The sequence below is a fragment of the Eleutherodactylus coqui genome, chromosome 2 (assembly GCF_035609145.1).
Source record: "Eleutherodactylus coqui strain aEleCoq1 chromosome 2, aEleCoq1.hap1, whole genome shotgun sequence".
NCBI classification, from domain to species: Eukaryota; Metazoa; Chordata; class Amphibia; order Anura; family Eleutherodactylidae; genus Eleutherodactylus; species Eleutherodactylus coqui.
The window spans coordinates 7,401,838-7,417,866 of record NC_089838.1 but is presented as its reverse complement, the minus strand read 5'-3'; the positions used below and the strand labels follow the sequence as shown (position 1 = coordinate 7,417,866).

The window sequence follows — 16,029 nt, the reverse complement described above, 5'->3', positions numbered from 1 at the left end:
TCATCCATAAAGCCCTCCACAGCGCAGCGCCCCCCTATATTGCCTCCCTCATCACAATCCATCACCCAGCCCGGGCTCTCCGCTCGGCAAACGAAACTAGACTGCACACCCCTCTAATTCGAACTTCTCATTCCCACCTCCAAGACTTCTCCAGAGCAGCACCAGCCCTCTGGAACGCACTACCAAAGGCTACCCGAGCAATCCAGGACTCGCAGAACTTCAGGCGTGCTCTAAAAACGCACCTTTTCAGGGAGGCATACCGAATTCCCTAAACCGACTCCTCTGTATGCCACCTGATAACATGCTCCCTGACCTATTGACTGCAATCCCTGCTAGCTGTCATAAACTGCCCCTGCAGTCACACCGATTCTGCCGTCACATGGCCAAACATCTGACCATTGTTTGTGTATAGAATCCCTCACTCTCCACCCCGCCATACCGTGCACACCTCCAGTCCCTTTACCTTTTGTATCCCCCCATTACTTGTAGTATGTAAGCTCGTTGGAGCAGGACCCTTCCCTATTGTTTCCACCAACTGATTACGATTGTAACCGTGGTTCTGTAATTTTTTGTACTTTTGTCTTTCTGTATTCCCCCCTGTCTATGTAAGCGCTGCGGGATATGTTGGCGCTATACAAATAAAGATTATTATTATTACTTAACGTAACATGACGTAAACTTACATCCTGTGAATGGCGCAGGCTCTCCAAGCTGGAGGTGGTATAACAGGGTACTAGCGCCTCCATGCCCACCTGTATCACATCTTGTATCCAAGCTAGAGGTGGCACAACAGGGTACTAGAGCCTGCATGCCCAACCGTATCACATCTTGTATCCAAGCTGGAGGAGGTACAACAGGGTACTAGAGCCTCCATGCCCACCTGTATAACATCTTGTATCCAAGCTAGAGGCGGTACAACAGGGTACTAGAGCCTCCATTCCCACCTGTATAACATCTTGTATGCAAGCTAGAGGCGGTACAACAGGGTACTAGAGCCTCCATGCCTGCCCGTATCACATCTTGTATCCAAGCTAGAGGCAGTACAACAGGGTACTAGAGCCTCCATGCCCCCCGTATCACATCTTGTATCCAAGCTAGAGGCGATACAACAGGGTACTAGAGCCTCCATGCCTGCCCGTATCACATCATGTATCCAAGCTAGAGGCGGTACACCGGGGTACTAGAGCCTCCATTCCCACCTGTATAACATCTTGTATGCAAGCTAGAGGCGGTACAACAGGGTACTAGAGCCTCCATGCCTGCCCGTATCACATCTTGTATCCAAGCTAGAGGCAGTACAACAGGGTACTAGAGCCTCCATGCCCCCCGTATCACATCTTGTATCCAAGCTAGAGGCGATACAACAGGGTACTAGAGCCTCCATGCCTGCCCGTATCACATCATGTATCCAAGCTAGAGGCGGTACACCGGGGTACTAGAGCCTCCCTACAAGGGGTCAGTTTTCCACAATAAATTCTCCTTTTGCTCTGATATTGGAGTCACTTATATCCCCGTTACAGTCACACAAAGCTTTCTTCCTTCCGACAACTTCTACGGGGGGGGGGGGGGCATTGTTTCAGACAATGAGTGAATATTGTTGGTTAAAATAACAAAGCTATAATTTTTGGAAAATCGAGAGGAAAGAAATAAAAATTAAAGTAAAAGCTAAAAATGCGGCAGCGGGAAGGGGTTAATAAGCAGAATGTTTAATTAGCATCTGTCCTGAGTACTTCACATCTGATAATGTAATAAACACTTCCAGGGTGGAGCCCGTAGAGGACAATTTGCAGCAAGTCTTTGCCTGCACCGCTTCCGAGCTGGAATGTGTTCCCCTCGATAGCAGTATCTGCCAGTTATCTTGGCACACTGACCTGGCACAGCGTTCTGACGGGCGAATTCGCACACATACTGAATGGTTGATACAGGTACATTCCCATCTAGGCACAATAGTCGAGACTTGCAGAGATGGTCTGCAAACCGAGACACCTGGTGGAGAGTAAAGGTATTACAGAAGGATATTGAGAATTTTCCTAATGAGGTGCATCTTGTCGGGAGTTTCAATCTTGGTCTAGGCTTCATGTGGTTTGACCTAATGCATCTTTCAGGTGGTTCTTAGGTCAGATATTTAGGCCTCCTACGCTCCGGGGATCACGTTTAGGTGACACTGAGTCATGGGCAAAAGTTCATAAAATGTGCCTGCAACAGGTCTGTAACATGGTAGCAAAACCAAAGGGATACAAGTCACGAATGCACACTATGGGCCCTTGTGGAGTGGGGGCCTAGCCCCGTTTAGTCTCAATGTGAGTAGTAATAGTGCCCTCATTAGTGACCCCCAGTAGTAATAATGACCACCATAGTTGTCTAAGTAGTAATAGTGACCCCCACAGTGGCTCAAGTAGTAATAGTGCCCCCCACAGTGGCTCCATAAGTAACAGTGTTTCCCATAGTGGCCCCTGTAGTAATAGTGTCCCCCACAGTGGCCCCAGTAGTAATAGTGACCCCTGTTAGTAACCTGGATAGTAAATTGTGACCCCCAATAGTAGCCCCAGTCTTAATATGGACTCTGAAAATGGACTTCCAGCCACCCAACAAAAATTTAACAAAGGCTCCGCTTCTGTAATCAGTGTAACCTCTGACCTCTGTGCCAGCGGTCTGTATGCAGGAACACAGATGCTGGGGAAGAGGTCAGGGGTTGCACTGATTACAGCAGCGCTGGCCTCTGACCCCGGTGCGGAACTACCAGGTGTGACAAGCCTCCTGCCACCTGGCACTGCGGGCCAGTGTCCCAAATCCGGGACTGTCCTACAAATTCCGTGATGGGTGGGAGGCGAGATTAATGGGCGGAGCTTGTTCCATATCATTTAGTTACAGAACAGCGCCATAACAGCAGTTTAGCCCTTTTGCACGATCCAATTATCTGGCACATATCTACACCTGAAGATTGGCCTGATCATTAAGACATGTAAAGGGAATAACCATCAGCCAATTAATAGGTAAACGCTCGTTTGTCGACTGATTGCTGCCTTTTAGTAAGCATAAAAATGCTGACTGTCCGGCTGCACATCTCCATGTGATGTACCATAGGAACAAGTACTTGGAGTAATGGGAGTATAACCCCATACCAGCGATTCTCGACTCGTCTAAGACAATTATAAACGAGCGCTGATTGACATGCTTTGTGGATTGGCACTTCAGGATCGGGACCCTTACTGCACACCACTCTGCGGATTATTGAGGATGAACCTCAATAATCTGATTTTTCTAAAAATAAATTTAGGTTGGAGAAATTCCTTAAAGGGGTTGTCTAGCTGTAAACTATTGATGGCATATCCTCAAGATAGGTCATCAGTAGTAGATTGGTGGGGATCCATCATTTGGGACCTCCACGAATTAGCTGCTGTACTCATGCTCAGAGCAGATTTCTGCAGGAAGCAGACAGCTCTGTTCCCACTGTAGTGGTCAGGCTTGATATTGCAGGCAATTCATTTCAATGGCAACTTAGCCTGCAATACCAAGCCTGGCCACTGCAGAGAGAACAGAGCTGTCTGCTTCCTGCAGAAATCAGCTCAGTGCACAAGCTCATTGGCCCAAAAAACAGCTGATCAGTGGAGGTCTCGGGCGACACTCAGAACTCATGGACAGATTTTCTGATCTACTATTGATGACCCAGCCTGACAGTCATTAGTTTACAACAGGACAACCATTGTCATTAAAGGGATTGTAGAGAATTATAGAAAAAAACATGGCTACTTTCTTCTGAAAACAGCCGCCCACCTGTCCACGAGTTGTGGCCAGTTTTGCAACTCGGTTCTTTTGAAGGGAATGGAACTGAGGTACAATACCAGATACAACCTGTGGACAGAGGTGGCACTGTGTTTTTTAAGAAAACAGCCATGTTTGTTCATCCTGTACAATCCCTTTAAATTTATACTACAGGAATAAGTGAGATTTATAATGCTCCCAGCCCAGACCACAATGACAGCAGGCCTAGGAATCAGCTGTTTGGGGGGATCCCAAGCATCAGACCCCAGCCAATCAACTACTGATGACCTATCCTGGACAACCGCTTTAAGATCTCACTATGGGACTATTGGTGGTAACAAGACTCGGGAGGGGGGCGGCCACATTCAGGACCTACAGCGCGTTGATAGGAAACACAAACAGTATTTATAATAGCGCTAAGCCCTGTTATAATCTTCGCCGATCTCCTGACCTCCCACGATCCCTCTCCTCACTCTTTCCATGGTGGGTAACAATAACCCTCAGCATCGCCTCATCACCGGAGGACTTAGTGAACTCTTTGTGGAGCGTCTGTAACCCTTTATACTCCAAGATCTGCTTCATCTTTACGGATCAGATGGGCAGTGTTTAGTCTGCGTGAGCGCGCTTTCACCCGAGCGCATAAACGGCGCATTTCTACGGCCGGCTGATATATGCGACCATCTGAGGCATGAGTTCACACGGGCGAATATACAGCGTGTAAATACGTCGGACCGTGAAAAATGGAACATACAAGACCGAAATACGCGCCGACGCATAAACGGCGGGCAGAAAGATAGTTCTGGAACTATCCTCTGCCCAATATATGGCGGCGACTTCCATAGACTCCTATGGGAGCTGGACAAAGAACGGGAGTCATTTCAGCGGTGTCAATTCGCATCAAAAACTGTGTCAAAAAGCTGCGCACTTTGACCTGTTCTTATAAGTGGAGATCGCTGTGATGTGTTTACAAGTTACGGATTACGGTCAATCCGCGTCAACATCGACACCGTTTTTTTGCGGTTTTTGATGCGGATCCGTATGATTCACTCTGTCAGTTGAAGGAGTGAATCATGCTGCAGACAGGGCGGATCTTGATGTGTTTTTGGCGCTGAAATTAATGCGGATTTCCTGCTGCAGAATAGCCACACTAATTCTGCTAAGTGTGAGCGTGCCTTAGAGGGGTTGTGCCGAGATATAAAGTAGCCCCTGTGCACAGGCTAGGTGATCCGACTACTGGGACCCGCAGCAAACCCAAGAACAGGGGTCCCGAGGGTCCCCTCATGAAAGGCGTTAAGGTTGCGCATGTGCGCTGCTGCTCCGTTCACTGCAATGGGAGAGCTGAGACGGCCGAGCGCTGGTACTTGGCAGTTTTCACCGCTCCCATTAAAATGAATGGGGCAGCAGCGTGCATGCGCAAACACCACTCCATGTATGTGGGGACCCTTGGAACCTTTGATCTACTGATGAGCAAGGTGCACTGGTGTAACTATAGTGGGTGCAGGGGATGCGGTTGCACCTGGGCCCAGGAGCCTTAGGGGGCCCATAAGGTCTCTCTTCTCCATATAGGGAGCCCAGTACTATGAATAAAGCATTATAGTTGGGGGCCCTTTTACAGGTTTTGCATTGGGGCCCAGAAGTTATGCCTCTGGGCAAGGGTCTCGGTGGTTGAACCCCCAGCAACCCTCTGTGGGTAGGGGATAACTTTACACCTTGGCACAACCCCTTTAACGTAACATTTGACAGTAATACCCTGGAGATTAGATTGTCCAAAGGGGGCAAAAAACCCCTAATGCCCATGTTATCAGGAAGCAGATGGGGTACATCAATAAGGCGAATATATGTTTGTTGTTTTAATGCCGTCCACTCTTTTAGGGTCCCCTATCGTCACTGGACAAGCCATTTTAAATGGGCTGTACCAGAGGCGTAACTTGAAGCTCCTGGGCCCCCATGCAAAACTTGTAACAGGGCCCCCAACTATAATGCTTTATTCCTAGTACTGGGCTCCCTATATGGAGAAGAGAGGCCTTATGGGCCCCCTAAGGCTCCTGGGCCCGGGTGCAACCGCATCCCCTGCATCCTCTATAGTTACGCCCCTGGGCTGTACCAGGATCCCAATTTATCCCGTATAAATAGGATAGGGGAAAACTTCTGATTGGTGGAGATCTAACGGCTGAGACCCCTGCCGATCTCGAGGATCCTGTGCCCCCCTCGGCCTGTGAGGTTACTTCTCCCCCCGCAGTAACATCAGAATGAATGGTGCACTGGCCGAGCATGCGTAGTCAGCACTCCATTCATTTCAATGGGACTTGATAGAAATACCCAGGTGGGTGTCACTCGGGGATCTCGAATGGAGTGTCAGCACGCTTGTATGACCGCCTCTCCATTCAGTCTCCTCCTCACTGCAGGGGGTGCAGTAAGCCCACAGTGAGGAGGACAGAAGATACGGGATCCCAGCTCTCAGAATCAGTGGGGTCTCTGCAGTGAGACCCCCACCAATCAGCATGTTATCCCCTGTAGATGGTGGATAACCTGTAATTCTAGTACAGCCCCTTTAATGTTATCATCAATCCTAGGTTACTCTTAAATACAGGGGGCAAAAAGGGTAAGGGGTCATGATGAGCCGCCATGGATATACACTATAATTGGCACCATTTTATGGCTTTTTAGAGTAAATTTGTTGGTCTGCAGAGGCCCTCCCCTTTCTCCAAGCTCCGCCTCCTCTTTAGAAAAGCCGTGAGACTGGTATAAAAATGTAAAAAGTTGTAAATTTTACGTAAGCGCTGCGGAATATGTTGGCGGTTATATAAATAAAGATTATTATTATTATGTGCCCAAGTTTGTGCCATTCCTCCACCACAACAGATGCCCGGCTGATAACTGCCCTCCAACAGACTAGTAGAAAGTTGTCACAAAATTGGGGACTTTTCACAGCCCGGTTTTCTCCATGCTTTCCCTGCTGTGTTTGAAAGGGGTGTGGCTTATCGAAATAGGTGTGGCTTGATTCTGTGATTAGTGTGATAATTAGAAGGGGCGGTGTTCTTACTCTAATCCCGCCTCTCTCCCCGTTTCTGCAGTCTCCCTAGTCTAAGTTAAGGAGGAAGGGGAGATAAAACGAACGTCTCCAGAAGGCGACTGTAGACGGCTCACACGGGGCTCAGTAACATGAACGCCACAAACCCTTACATGTTTCTCTGTGATCTGCTGGTGAATCTCCATGTCTCCCAGTCCAAGGCTCAGTTCTCCACTGCCGGAGATGACTGCGCAGTAAGTGGCCGTATGGTGACCCTCAAGATGTGCGACCCCGCTCATATCCTGCAAGACAAGAATATTCCTACTAGCCACAATAACCTAGCTGTTGGTTAACCCCTTAGTGACGGCCAATATGTCTTTTCATTGATGGGCTTTAAGCATACACATACATCTTGTAAGGCGGTGGCTTGGCTGACTACTGACAGCCCGGCTCCTGCTCTAACAGCCAGGAGGGAAGAAACCTCAGATCCTGGCCGTTTAACCCCTTATATGCCACAGTTAATAGTAACTGCAGAATGTAAGCAGATGACCTGTCACCCCTCAGCACCCAACAGTACTGTGCAAGGTGATCTTTAGGTACCAATGGGTTCCAATGGCAGCTAGAAGCCTGGCAAAGCCCTCCATGTCTGCCATGTAACCCAGCCTATTGGAACCAGCCTCTAGCAGAGTCTGATAGGCTGCTGTTAGAGGCATAGTATAATGCAGTATATAAGTAATGCGGTGTACTATCCTAGTAATAGAGCGATCACATATTAAAGCCGCCTTAAGGGACTAAAAATGGCGTCAAAAAAGTTCAATAAGGTTTCATTGAAATAAAAAAAAATCAGTGTAAAAAAACACATTTTTCCCCACAAAAATACATTATGAATGGATAAAATACCTCCAATTTAAAAAAAAAAAGCAACATAATAGATATTACTGCGTTCGTAACGAGCCAGATGGTGACAATATGTTGTTATTTATCTCGCATGGTGAACGCTGTGAAAATAATTTTAAAAAGTAACGCCTGAATTGCTATTTTTCTTTTGTTTGCCTCCCAAAAAACTAAAAAAAAGCAATTCAAAAGTCACATGAAGCTCAAAATGGTACAAATAAAAACTTCAGCTCATCACCTCTTCCGCAAAAAACACGCTGTCACATTATCATAAAAATAAAAAATGTTCTGAATCTTAAGCCCCATTTAGACGGGACGAATGTCGGGCCTACGATACATGACACTCGTCCCCGCACATACTAGCTCCTGTGCTTGTATCGCTGGCTCACAGCGGGGCGGCTGAGGCAGATTTCAGTTTTCGCTCCCCCCATAATTGATGAGCGATGAGTTTAACTATGTCAGTGCAGTGTAAATAGCAGCCGTTCAGTATTGAACGGCCACTATGTTAACTGAATAGGGGGGGGCGAGAACTGAAATCTGCTCCTGCCGCACTGCAGTGAGCCGGCGATACAAGCTTCTGTGCAGGACGAGTGTCGGGCATCGTTTGCCCGACATTCGTCCCGTCTAAATGGGGCTTTAGATTGTGGAGATGCAGTCAATTGTTTTTCCTTAAAAACTTGTTTTTATTGTGCAAAAATAGTAAAAACATATTTGGATATTTTTACCAATTGGTGAACGCTGCAAAAACAGAACCCAAAACACAATGGTGGAAGTTCTAGACGTTGAATACAAAAAATGTAATGAAGGTAATACAACACATTATATGTACCCCAGAGCAGGGCCAGTAACATATACAGAGCTCCTGGTAATAGATTAGTAGTGACGGACTCACCATGTGCGAGCAGTAGCGGAAGACGGAATCGGAGAGGTCATCTTGCCCTACAGCGGAGATGAAGAGGGGTCTGACACCGAGACGGCTCATACAATCTGAGGAGGAACAGAACACATCAATGTTAACCTGGTTTTGTGGGACTAACATATTGACCCTATCCTCAGATGGGTGGGGTCCGTCACACTCAGGTGAGCGCCGCTGCCATCTTACTGCACACCAGGTACGGCGCTGTACATTTCATAGCCGCTGTGCCTGCTATAGCAGCTCCAGAGCTTCTCTCATGTGACCAATGAACGTGGTGTCACTAAGAAGAAGCCGCGGCCCTCCCCATGGGTGGGCATCCCCGACTGATCCGATATTAATTACCCAAATTATTGAGATATTGAGGTTCTAGAAAACCTCTTTAACCCCTTCCGGACTTGAGATTTTTAGTTTTCGTTTTTTGGTCTACGCCTTTCAAGAGCCATAGTTTTTTAATTTTTCCATTGACTTAGCCGTATGAGGGCTTGTTTTTTATTGACACCCTTTCGGGGTCCATATATCTTTTTGATCACTTTTTATTCACATTTTTGGGGAGCTGGGATATGCGCCGAACCCGGCCGGGTGAATGAGCGAGAAAACGCGAGATTTAATCACGACTTGGTCACGGCTTTTTCGCATTCATGCGATTTTCGTGCGGGCAGGTAAAGATCGCAACGCTCATGGGAAAGAGGTCTTAAAAGTGTAAAGCAAAGTGCAATATAGTTTTTTTATTTAGCCCCCACAGGGGACTTGAACTTGCGATATTCTGATCGCTTGTACTGTAGAGCTTCCTTTTCATCGAACTTGCAATTTTCGCGTGATACGATTTTAACATTAGAAACTCCTATTGACTTTCACGCGATAAAATCGCGGGCGACAGCGATGCGCGATTATTCTCAGGAAAAAGCATTGCAAAAGCTAAAAAAGACGCGATTTCGCCAGTATGAAGGATCCCTAAAGGTAAGTCTTGTCTTTCTTGTCCACAGCAACCAATCACAGCGCAGCTTTCGTTTCTTATACTGCTGTGGTAAAATGAAAGCCACAATTTGATTGGTTGCCATGGCCAAGAAAGACAGACTTTCCTTTAGACGGCTCTCATAAGAGTTTTGTCCTGGGATCAGAGGCGGGCTACTTTTCCGTAGCCCGCCCTGTAGTTCCGAACGCCATTTTTGGCAATTCAGATGGTATCCAGAAATGGAAAGGGTGAGTGAAGCGAATGGCGCTCTGTGAAGCCGCCCTAAGCTGTGACGTTCCGACGCAGGCAGAGAGGTGACGGCTCACTTATCCTGACCCTAAGAGCTCATTCACAAAGGGGCATATCTATATGCGTATTTATTACGCGTGTAATACGCAGCGCTGAATCCCCATTGATGGGATATTTAGAACCGTGTATTTATGTCCATGAAAAAAAAATCGCAGCATATCGTATTTTGGCGCACATTACGGACTGAAGTGCGCCATTAAAGTCAACGGCATGATACATTCATATTTACGCATGAAATTAATGGCCGACTTGCAGCTTCTTTTTGTGCGCATGAGCCGCACTGTTAATGCATGAGCAAAAGAAAGCGGGGTCAGATGCGCAGGAAATGTGTGGCGTTCGGTCCGTGAAAACACTGCGTATTCACAAACCGAAAATTGCATACGCCCGTGTGAATGAGCCCTCAGGATTAGGAGTATGGGCCAATACATAAGCAGTCCTTAGGGTGCCAAGATGTGAGTATTCATGCCCCTTCTTACCTGCCAGGTTCCTGCCCACACCGCCAAACGACTGGTGGACCTGCCCCGGGTTAGTCTGTCCTCCAAACTGCAATGGCAAAAGCCAAAAATCAGAACTGGAAATCAGAGATAAACTAGTGATGTGGCGGCAGGGATTCTCTGTCACCCTGTGGAAGAATAGTATAGTCGTCACGAATGGCTGACAATAGAGAACAATAGACTGACTGTAAAATGAGTGCACCCTTTAACCACAAGCTTCTGGCATCCCTGGGGCTCATTCACACGGGCGTATGCAGATTCAATCAGTGAAATAAGTAGCACGGATTAAAGCTGCACGCATTTACTGCGTATTGTCACATGCGCAAAAAACAGAAGCCGGCAAGGTCCCATAGATTCCTGCCGTGTAAACATGCAGTGACTACGAACGTCTCCATATCCACACGATCACTTTGGCTTTAGTGGGCAGTTTTGCGCTCTATTCATTTCTGTTTTTTCCCGCTTTTCGATAAAACATAACTTCTTTACTTTTCCGTCAACATAGCGATCTGAGGGATTGTCTTTTGAGGACAAATCGTACTTTTCAATTGAAGTATTTAATGCGCATGTCCGAGGATCTGGCGTCACGAACATGCACAGTATTTTTTTTTCTACAGGGATGCATATGGAAACGCTGTATGTAATGTATAGTGTATGGGCAGCGTATAGAGTTAAGCAAACATACTCTGCCGAGCTTGATGAGAGAGAAGGAGAGGGAGGGAAGGAGAGGTAGAGAAGGATAATGAGAGAAGGAGAAGGAGAGAAAGAGAGAAGGAGAAGGATAGAAGCAGAAGGAGAAGGAGAGAAGGAGGCGGAGAAAAGGAGAAGGAGAGAAGGAGAGGGAGAGAAGGAGAAGGAGAGAAGGAGAGGGAGAGAAGCAGAAGGAGAAAGAGAGAAGGAGAAGGAAAGAAGGAGAAGGAGAGGGAGAGAAGGAGAGGGAAAGAAGGAGAGGGAGAGAAGGAGAGGGAGATAAGCAGAAGGAGAGAAGCAGAAGGAGAAGGAGAGAAGGAGAGGGAGAGAAGGAGAAGGAAAGAAGGAGAAGGAGAGGGAGAGAAGGAGAAGGAGAGAAGGAGAGGGAAAGAAGGAGAGGGACAGAAGGAGAGGGAGAGAAGGAGAGGGAGAGAAAGAGAAGGAGAGAAGGAGAAGGAGAAGGAGAGAAGGAGAAGAAAAAAAGTTCGGCACCCAGCGTCCCACATACAAAAATGCTCGAGTCTCCCATTGTAGTCAATGGGGTTCGTTACTCAAGTAGAGCGCTTGAATTTTACGAAGAGCTCGACTCGAATAACGCGGACTCGAGCATTTGGGTGCCCGCTCATCTCTAGCAGCGTATCATATACAGGGAAATAGAGCACGCTGTGATATATTTCTCTTGCGTATGTGAATGCTGTGTCCACACGTTGGTGTACATGGTAGAATGAAAGGCCATTAACTTTCATTGCCTTCGTTCACCACGTATCATGTGTGCAAGCAGCAGACATGTGATATGCGGTGAAGGAACGCCCGTGGTCATTAGCCCTTATGTAGATTTTTTGTTGTACCGCGTTCTATCGCCATCTTCAGGCCACCAAAAAACTTTTTTTATTTTTCCATTGATGTATAGAGGCTCCTTTTTTTGCAGAACAGCCCGTAGTTTCTATTGAAACTATTTTCGGGTACATACAACATTTTTAGGGCTTTTTGTAACATTTTTTGGGAGACCAAAAAAAAGCAATTTTAACCTTGCCATTTTTTTCCTGGTAAATTACACCAAGCGTGATAAATAATACATTATTTTAATAGATCGGACTTTTATGTTAAAAATGGCAAAAGGGTTTTTTAAAGCTTTTAATATTTTTCCTTTTTTGTAATAATTAAAGAAACTTTATTTCACTTATTTTTAGTTCCCATTGGAGACTTGAACCAGCAACCGCCTGATAACGTATACAATATAGTGCAAAGTATGTATGAGAGCAGCACTCCAGGGGTTAAATAAAAGAATAAATCTTTTTTGTGCCCACACAACATTTCAACCCTCCATCCAAGGGTCTTTATCAAGTTCATATCAAGAACTTGATAAAGACCCTTGGATGGAGGGTTGAAACGTTGTGTGGGCACAATAAAGATTTATTCTTTTATTTAACCCCTGGAGTGCTGCTCTCATACATACTTTGCTGCTGAAATTGTGATCCAGGATCCAGGATCTTTGATGAGTGTGCACCAGCTGGTGAGGACTGTCTTCCCTGCATATTTGAAGGTGAAGTGTGTGCTGTGATCAGTATTACATATTGGATTATACAATATAGTGCAATACTTCAGTATTGCAGAATATTGTATTTCTGTATGCATTTCATCAAGTCCTGGCAGAAAAAAACATGACAGACCTGGGAGCCTTCACAAGATCCCAGGCAGCAATGACACCGGAATGGCACTTCATGATCCCATTGCGGGGGAACTTTTCAGGAGAGAGAGGGAGTTTACTCTCTCTGTTGGGCCATTTAAATGGAGCTGTCAGATTTGACAGTACTATCTATATAGTAACTGCTGGGATGTGGTGGCCCCAAAAACACATTTCATTCAAGGTACCATCTGACCGCTACGGGCGAAGAGGCTATAGATGTGACTTTAGAGGAAGAGGTGAAAAGACTGCAGAAGCGCAACACTTGACCACCTTCAGAAGTTGGGATGGTGGAACGGAAAAGAAGAAAAACATTATATTGTAAGGTTAATGGACACGAGAACTGATATTAATTGTCAAAATATGGAAATGGTCCCAGAAAACCCCTTTAAGGGCTGCCAGAAGCTTGTGGTTAAAGCGGCACTAATCCTCCAGTCTACCTCCATTTGCGGTACAGTGTGTGGAACCCCTTTAATGCCAAATGAATTATCAGAATGTCCTGGATTTCCCATTTTCAGGCCAGCAGCGGTCCCACGGGGCAAGATTCTCCGCTGACGTCAAATGGCACATAATAAAAAGCAGAGTTCCACGCGAGCCGATCGTTAAAAATAAAGCGCTTTGAGGACATTTTAGGCGGTCGGTTATGTTTCTCATCATCTTAATAAACTTCCTATTTTTATGTAACAGTTTATGGGAAACGTCTTTATGGGTTGGTGAAGCGAGATCAGCCGGCTGGAGACGATTTTACGACAAAGTCTATTTATTGACAGCGAGTTCTACTAAGATCTGAAAGCGTCACTTCTTCATCTCCGCACACCCTATCCCTCGTGTCCGGGCAGCCGAGGATTCTAGAATTGGAAACATACTGCATGTTAAAATCAGCGTATTCCCTATATGAGACCTTAAAGGGAATGGCCAATTAGAGCCCCCGGCCCTCTCATGATTGGGGATTCCCTATATGAGACCTTAAAGGGAATGGCCAATTAGAACCCCCGGCCCTCTCATGATTGGGGTTTACCTATATGGAAATTCTCCCCATGACCCCGGAGTCACGTGACAAGTTTTTCATGGATTAGTTTCTGGCTTTATTCACATGAGCGTATATCGGCCGCACTTTATATACATTGCCTATCTGATGCATTTATTTACAAAGCATCGAATCAGATGGGTGTATTCCCGTGGCGAAAAAGCGCCCGACTGGCCAAAATAGCGCATACAGTGTACATTGCGGCCAGGCGCTTTTACACTGACCAGGAAAGATAGTTCAGGAAGTATCTTCTGTCTGGAATACATTAGTGGCGGCTCCCATAGACTCCTAAGGGAGCTGCCAGAGAAGGGAGGTGAGAGTTTAGCAGCATGTCTGCTATACTCCCACCCACTTCCCTCCTCCTCTCCACCCCTTGCCGGGTGTTTGCAATGGGAGGGGGCGGGAGCTTAGCACACTAGTTTCCGCCCCCTCGTCTTGCCGAGTGCTGGCGAGGGGGTGGGAAGGGAAGGCAGAGCTAAACTGCCTCCCCCGCGCCCAATGGCATTCCGCACTCAGAGTATACTTGCCAGGCCCGAGCCGTCTGAACGCATAAACAGCAGGTTTGTGTGCCCATTCACGCAATTTTCGGTCTCGCTGTTGCCGTGACACAGACGACTAAAAATCGCCTGCGCTCGTTTGAAAAAAGCCCTCAGTGGGAATCCACATTGGTTGGAAAAACGCAGCGATCTGAGCGACTTCCAACGAGGCCCGGTCATCGGTGCTGGACTAGTCAGGCTATCACTGCCAACATTGTGGGGTTTTCTCGTACAGCAGTGTGGCGAGTTACCGAGAATCGCGTGATCGAGAAAAACATTCGGCATCCTGTGAAATAAACAGATCAACGTCAAGAGGGGTCGGAGGGGGATGTCAGGAATAGTTCTGATGAACAGATGCTGCACGGCCAGGAGGAGCTGAATAAAACCCTGGTGCTCCGAATACACATCTTGTCATTCCTTAGCATGGATGGGCTAGATCAGACGTTCCAGCGCTATTGCCTCTCAGCGAAACAGAAACACGAGACTCCAGAGGACAAAAGAGCGCAAAACTTGTATCACTGATCAGTGGAAAAACATCTCCGGGTCAGATGGATCCAGATTTGTGTTGCTGATGGGAGGTCAGAATTTGGGTCAAGCAGCATGAATCGATGACTCCTTCCTGTCAGCTGGTCAGAACATGTCAGTACCGCCATCTAATGTGCAGCAGCTTCAAGAAGCTTCCTGTCCGCAGGGGCCGATAGCATGAGCTATAGATCCTGTTCCGATTTCAGACCACCTCTGTTTGCAGAGGAATCGATATGGCTAATGACACTATACCACGGAATTGCAGCTCCCTAATAATGTATGGAAGGTGGGAGAAATTAACTAGAGAGGCGACTAAATAGAAGTTTGACTATAACAAGAAGTTCTTGGTCCCCCACACCCCACCACAGTCACTGCAAATTGCACATTTAGTCTTCTAAAAGAGATATGGCATAAGTGAAAGCTCATTGATGGACTGTGAAAAGTTTCACAGCTTTCTAACATACTGTGTCTTTCTTCACCATTTTCAAGATCTCTGCTTGCTGTCAGCTTATACATAAAATTTATTCTCAACATCAAAAAGCTGAAAGCTTGTACAGAACTAATGCTTTCCCCAGATGAAGGGTCATTACAATTGTGTCCAGACTCGAAAATCCTCATGCATGTATGGGTTTTGTAGCTCAACACTTTTTTTCCCCCATGATCACAAACAATGTGTACGTTCAGCATGTGGCAATGCAGCATCCGAGGAGCGGGCCACGGCCTAGGAGACAGCGGGGTAGAGACTGGGCCTTGTCACAGTGGCTCTACCGCCAGAGGGTAACCAGGGACACGTCCAAGGGGCCGAGGGCAGGCTGTGACAATAGGGAAACCCAGTGGTGGATTACCTTAGTCCTTTTTGTCACGGATGACGCCATCGCTCCTTCCTCTACGGTACATCCAGTTGTTGGCAATAAAGAGTCCAAACACGGGGAGTTAACTTTCAGAGCCAAACCGGGAACGGTCGGTGAAGCTCGTATATGTCAATAACTTGTACAGTTCAGTAATACACGCCAGCAGGGAAAACAGGGCAAAACTTATAGTGGTGTGACAGGGAGAATTCACGGGTAGACAGGAGACCATGCCAGCGAGGACGGCCCTACAGCGTGTGTTACCTCAGTGCCCTTCATGGGGCCACAAGGGAAGCTCTGCTACATACGTGTACACGCACCTCCATCCTGGCCTGAGATGATTTTGCAATGAAGTCCACATTGATGCCTCCGATAACAACCTACA

At 46.9% G+C, this 16,029-nt stretch overlaps 1 protein-coding gene across 3 annotated transcripts in view; it reads right to left on the bottom strand.

Annotated features, from left to right (window-relative positions):
• The window catches only part of LOC136611009 (uncharacterized), a 48,339-nt gene that overhangs the window by 14,711 nt on the left and 17,599 nt on the right, over positions 1 to 16,029 (bottom strand). For 2 of the 3 annotated variants that reach the window (XM_066590247.1, XM_066590249.1), the window contains 5 exons: positions 15,953 to 16,024; positions 10,320 to 10,386; positions 8,559 to 8,653; positions 6,946 to 7,074; positions 1,872 to 1,986 (listed from right to left, as the gene is read on the bottom strand). In XM_066590247.1, the coding sequence (XP_066446344.1) occupies positions 1,872 to 1,986; positions 6,946 to 7,074; positions 8,559 to 8,653; positions 10,320 to 10,386; positions 15,953 to 16,024 (478 nt within the window). The remainder of the gene's footprint in view (positions 1 to 1,871; positions 1,987 to 6,945; positions 7,075 to 8,558; positions 8,654 to 10,319; positions 10,387 to 15,952; positions 16,025 to 16,029) is intronic. The other variant, XM_066590248.1, reaches the window with a different exon arrangement.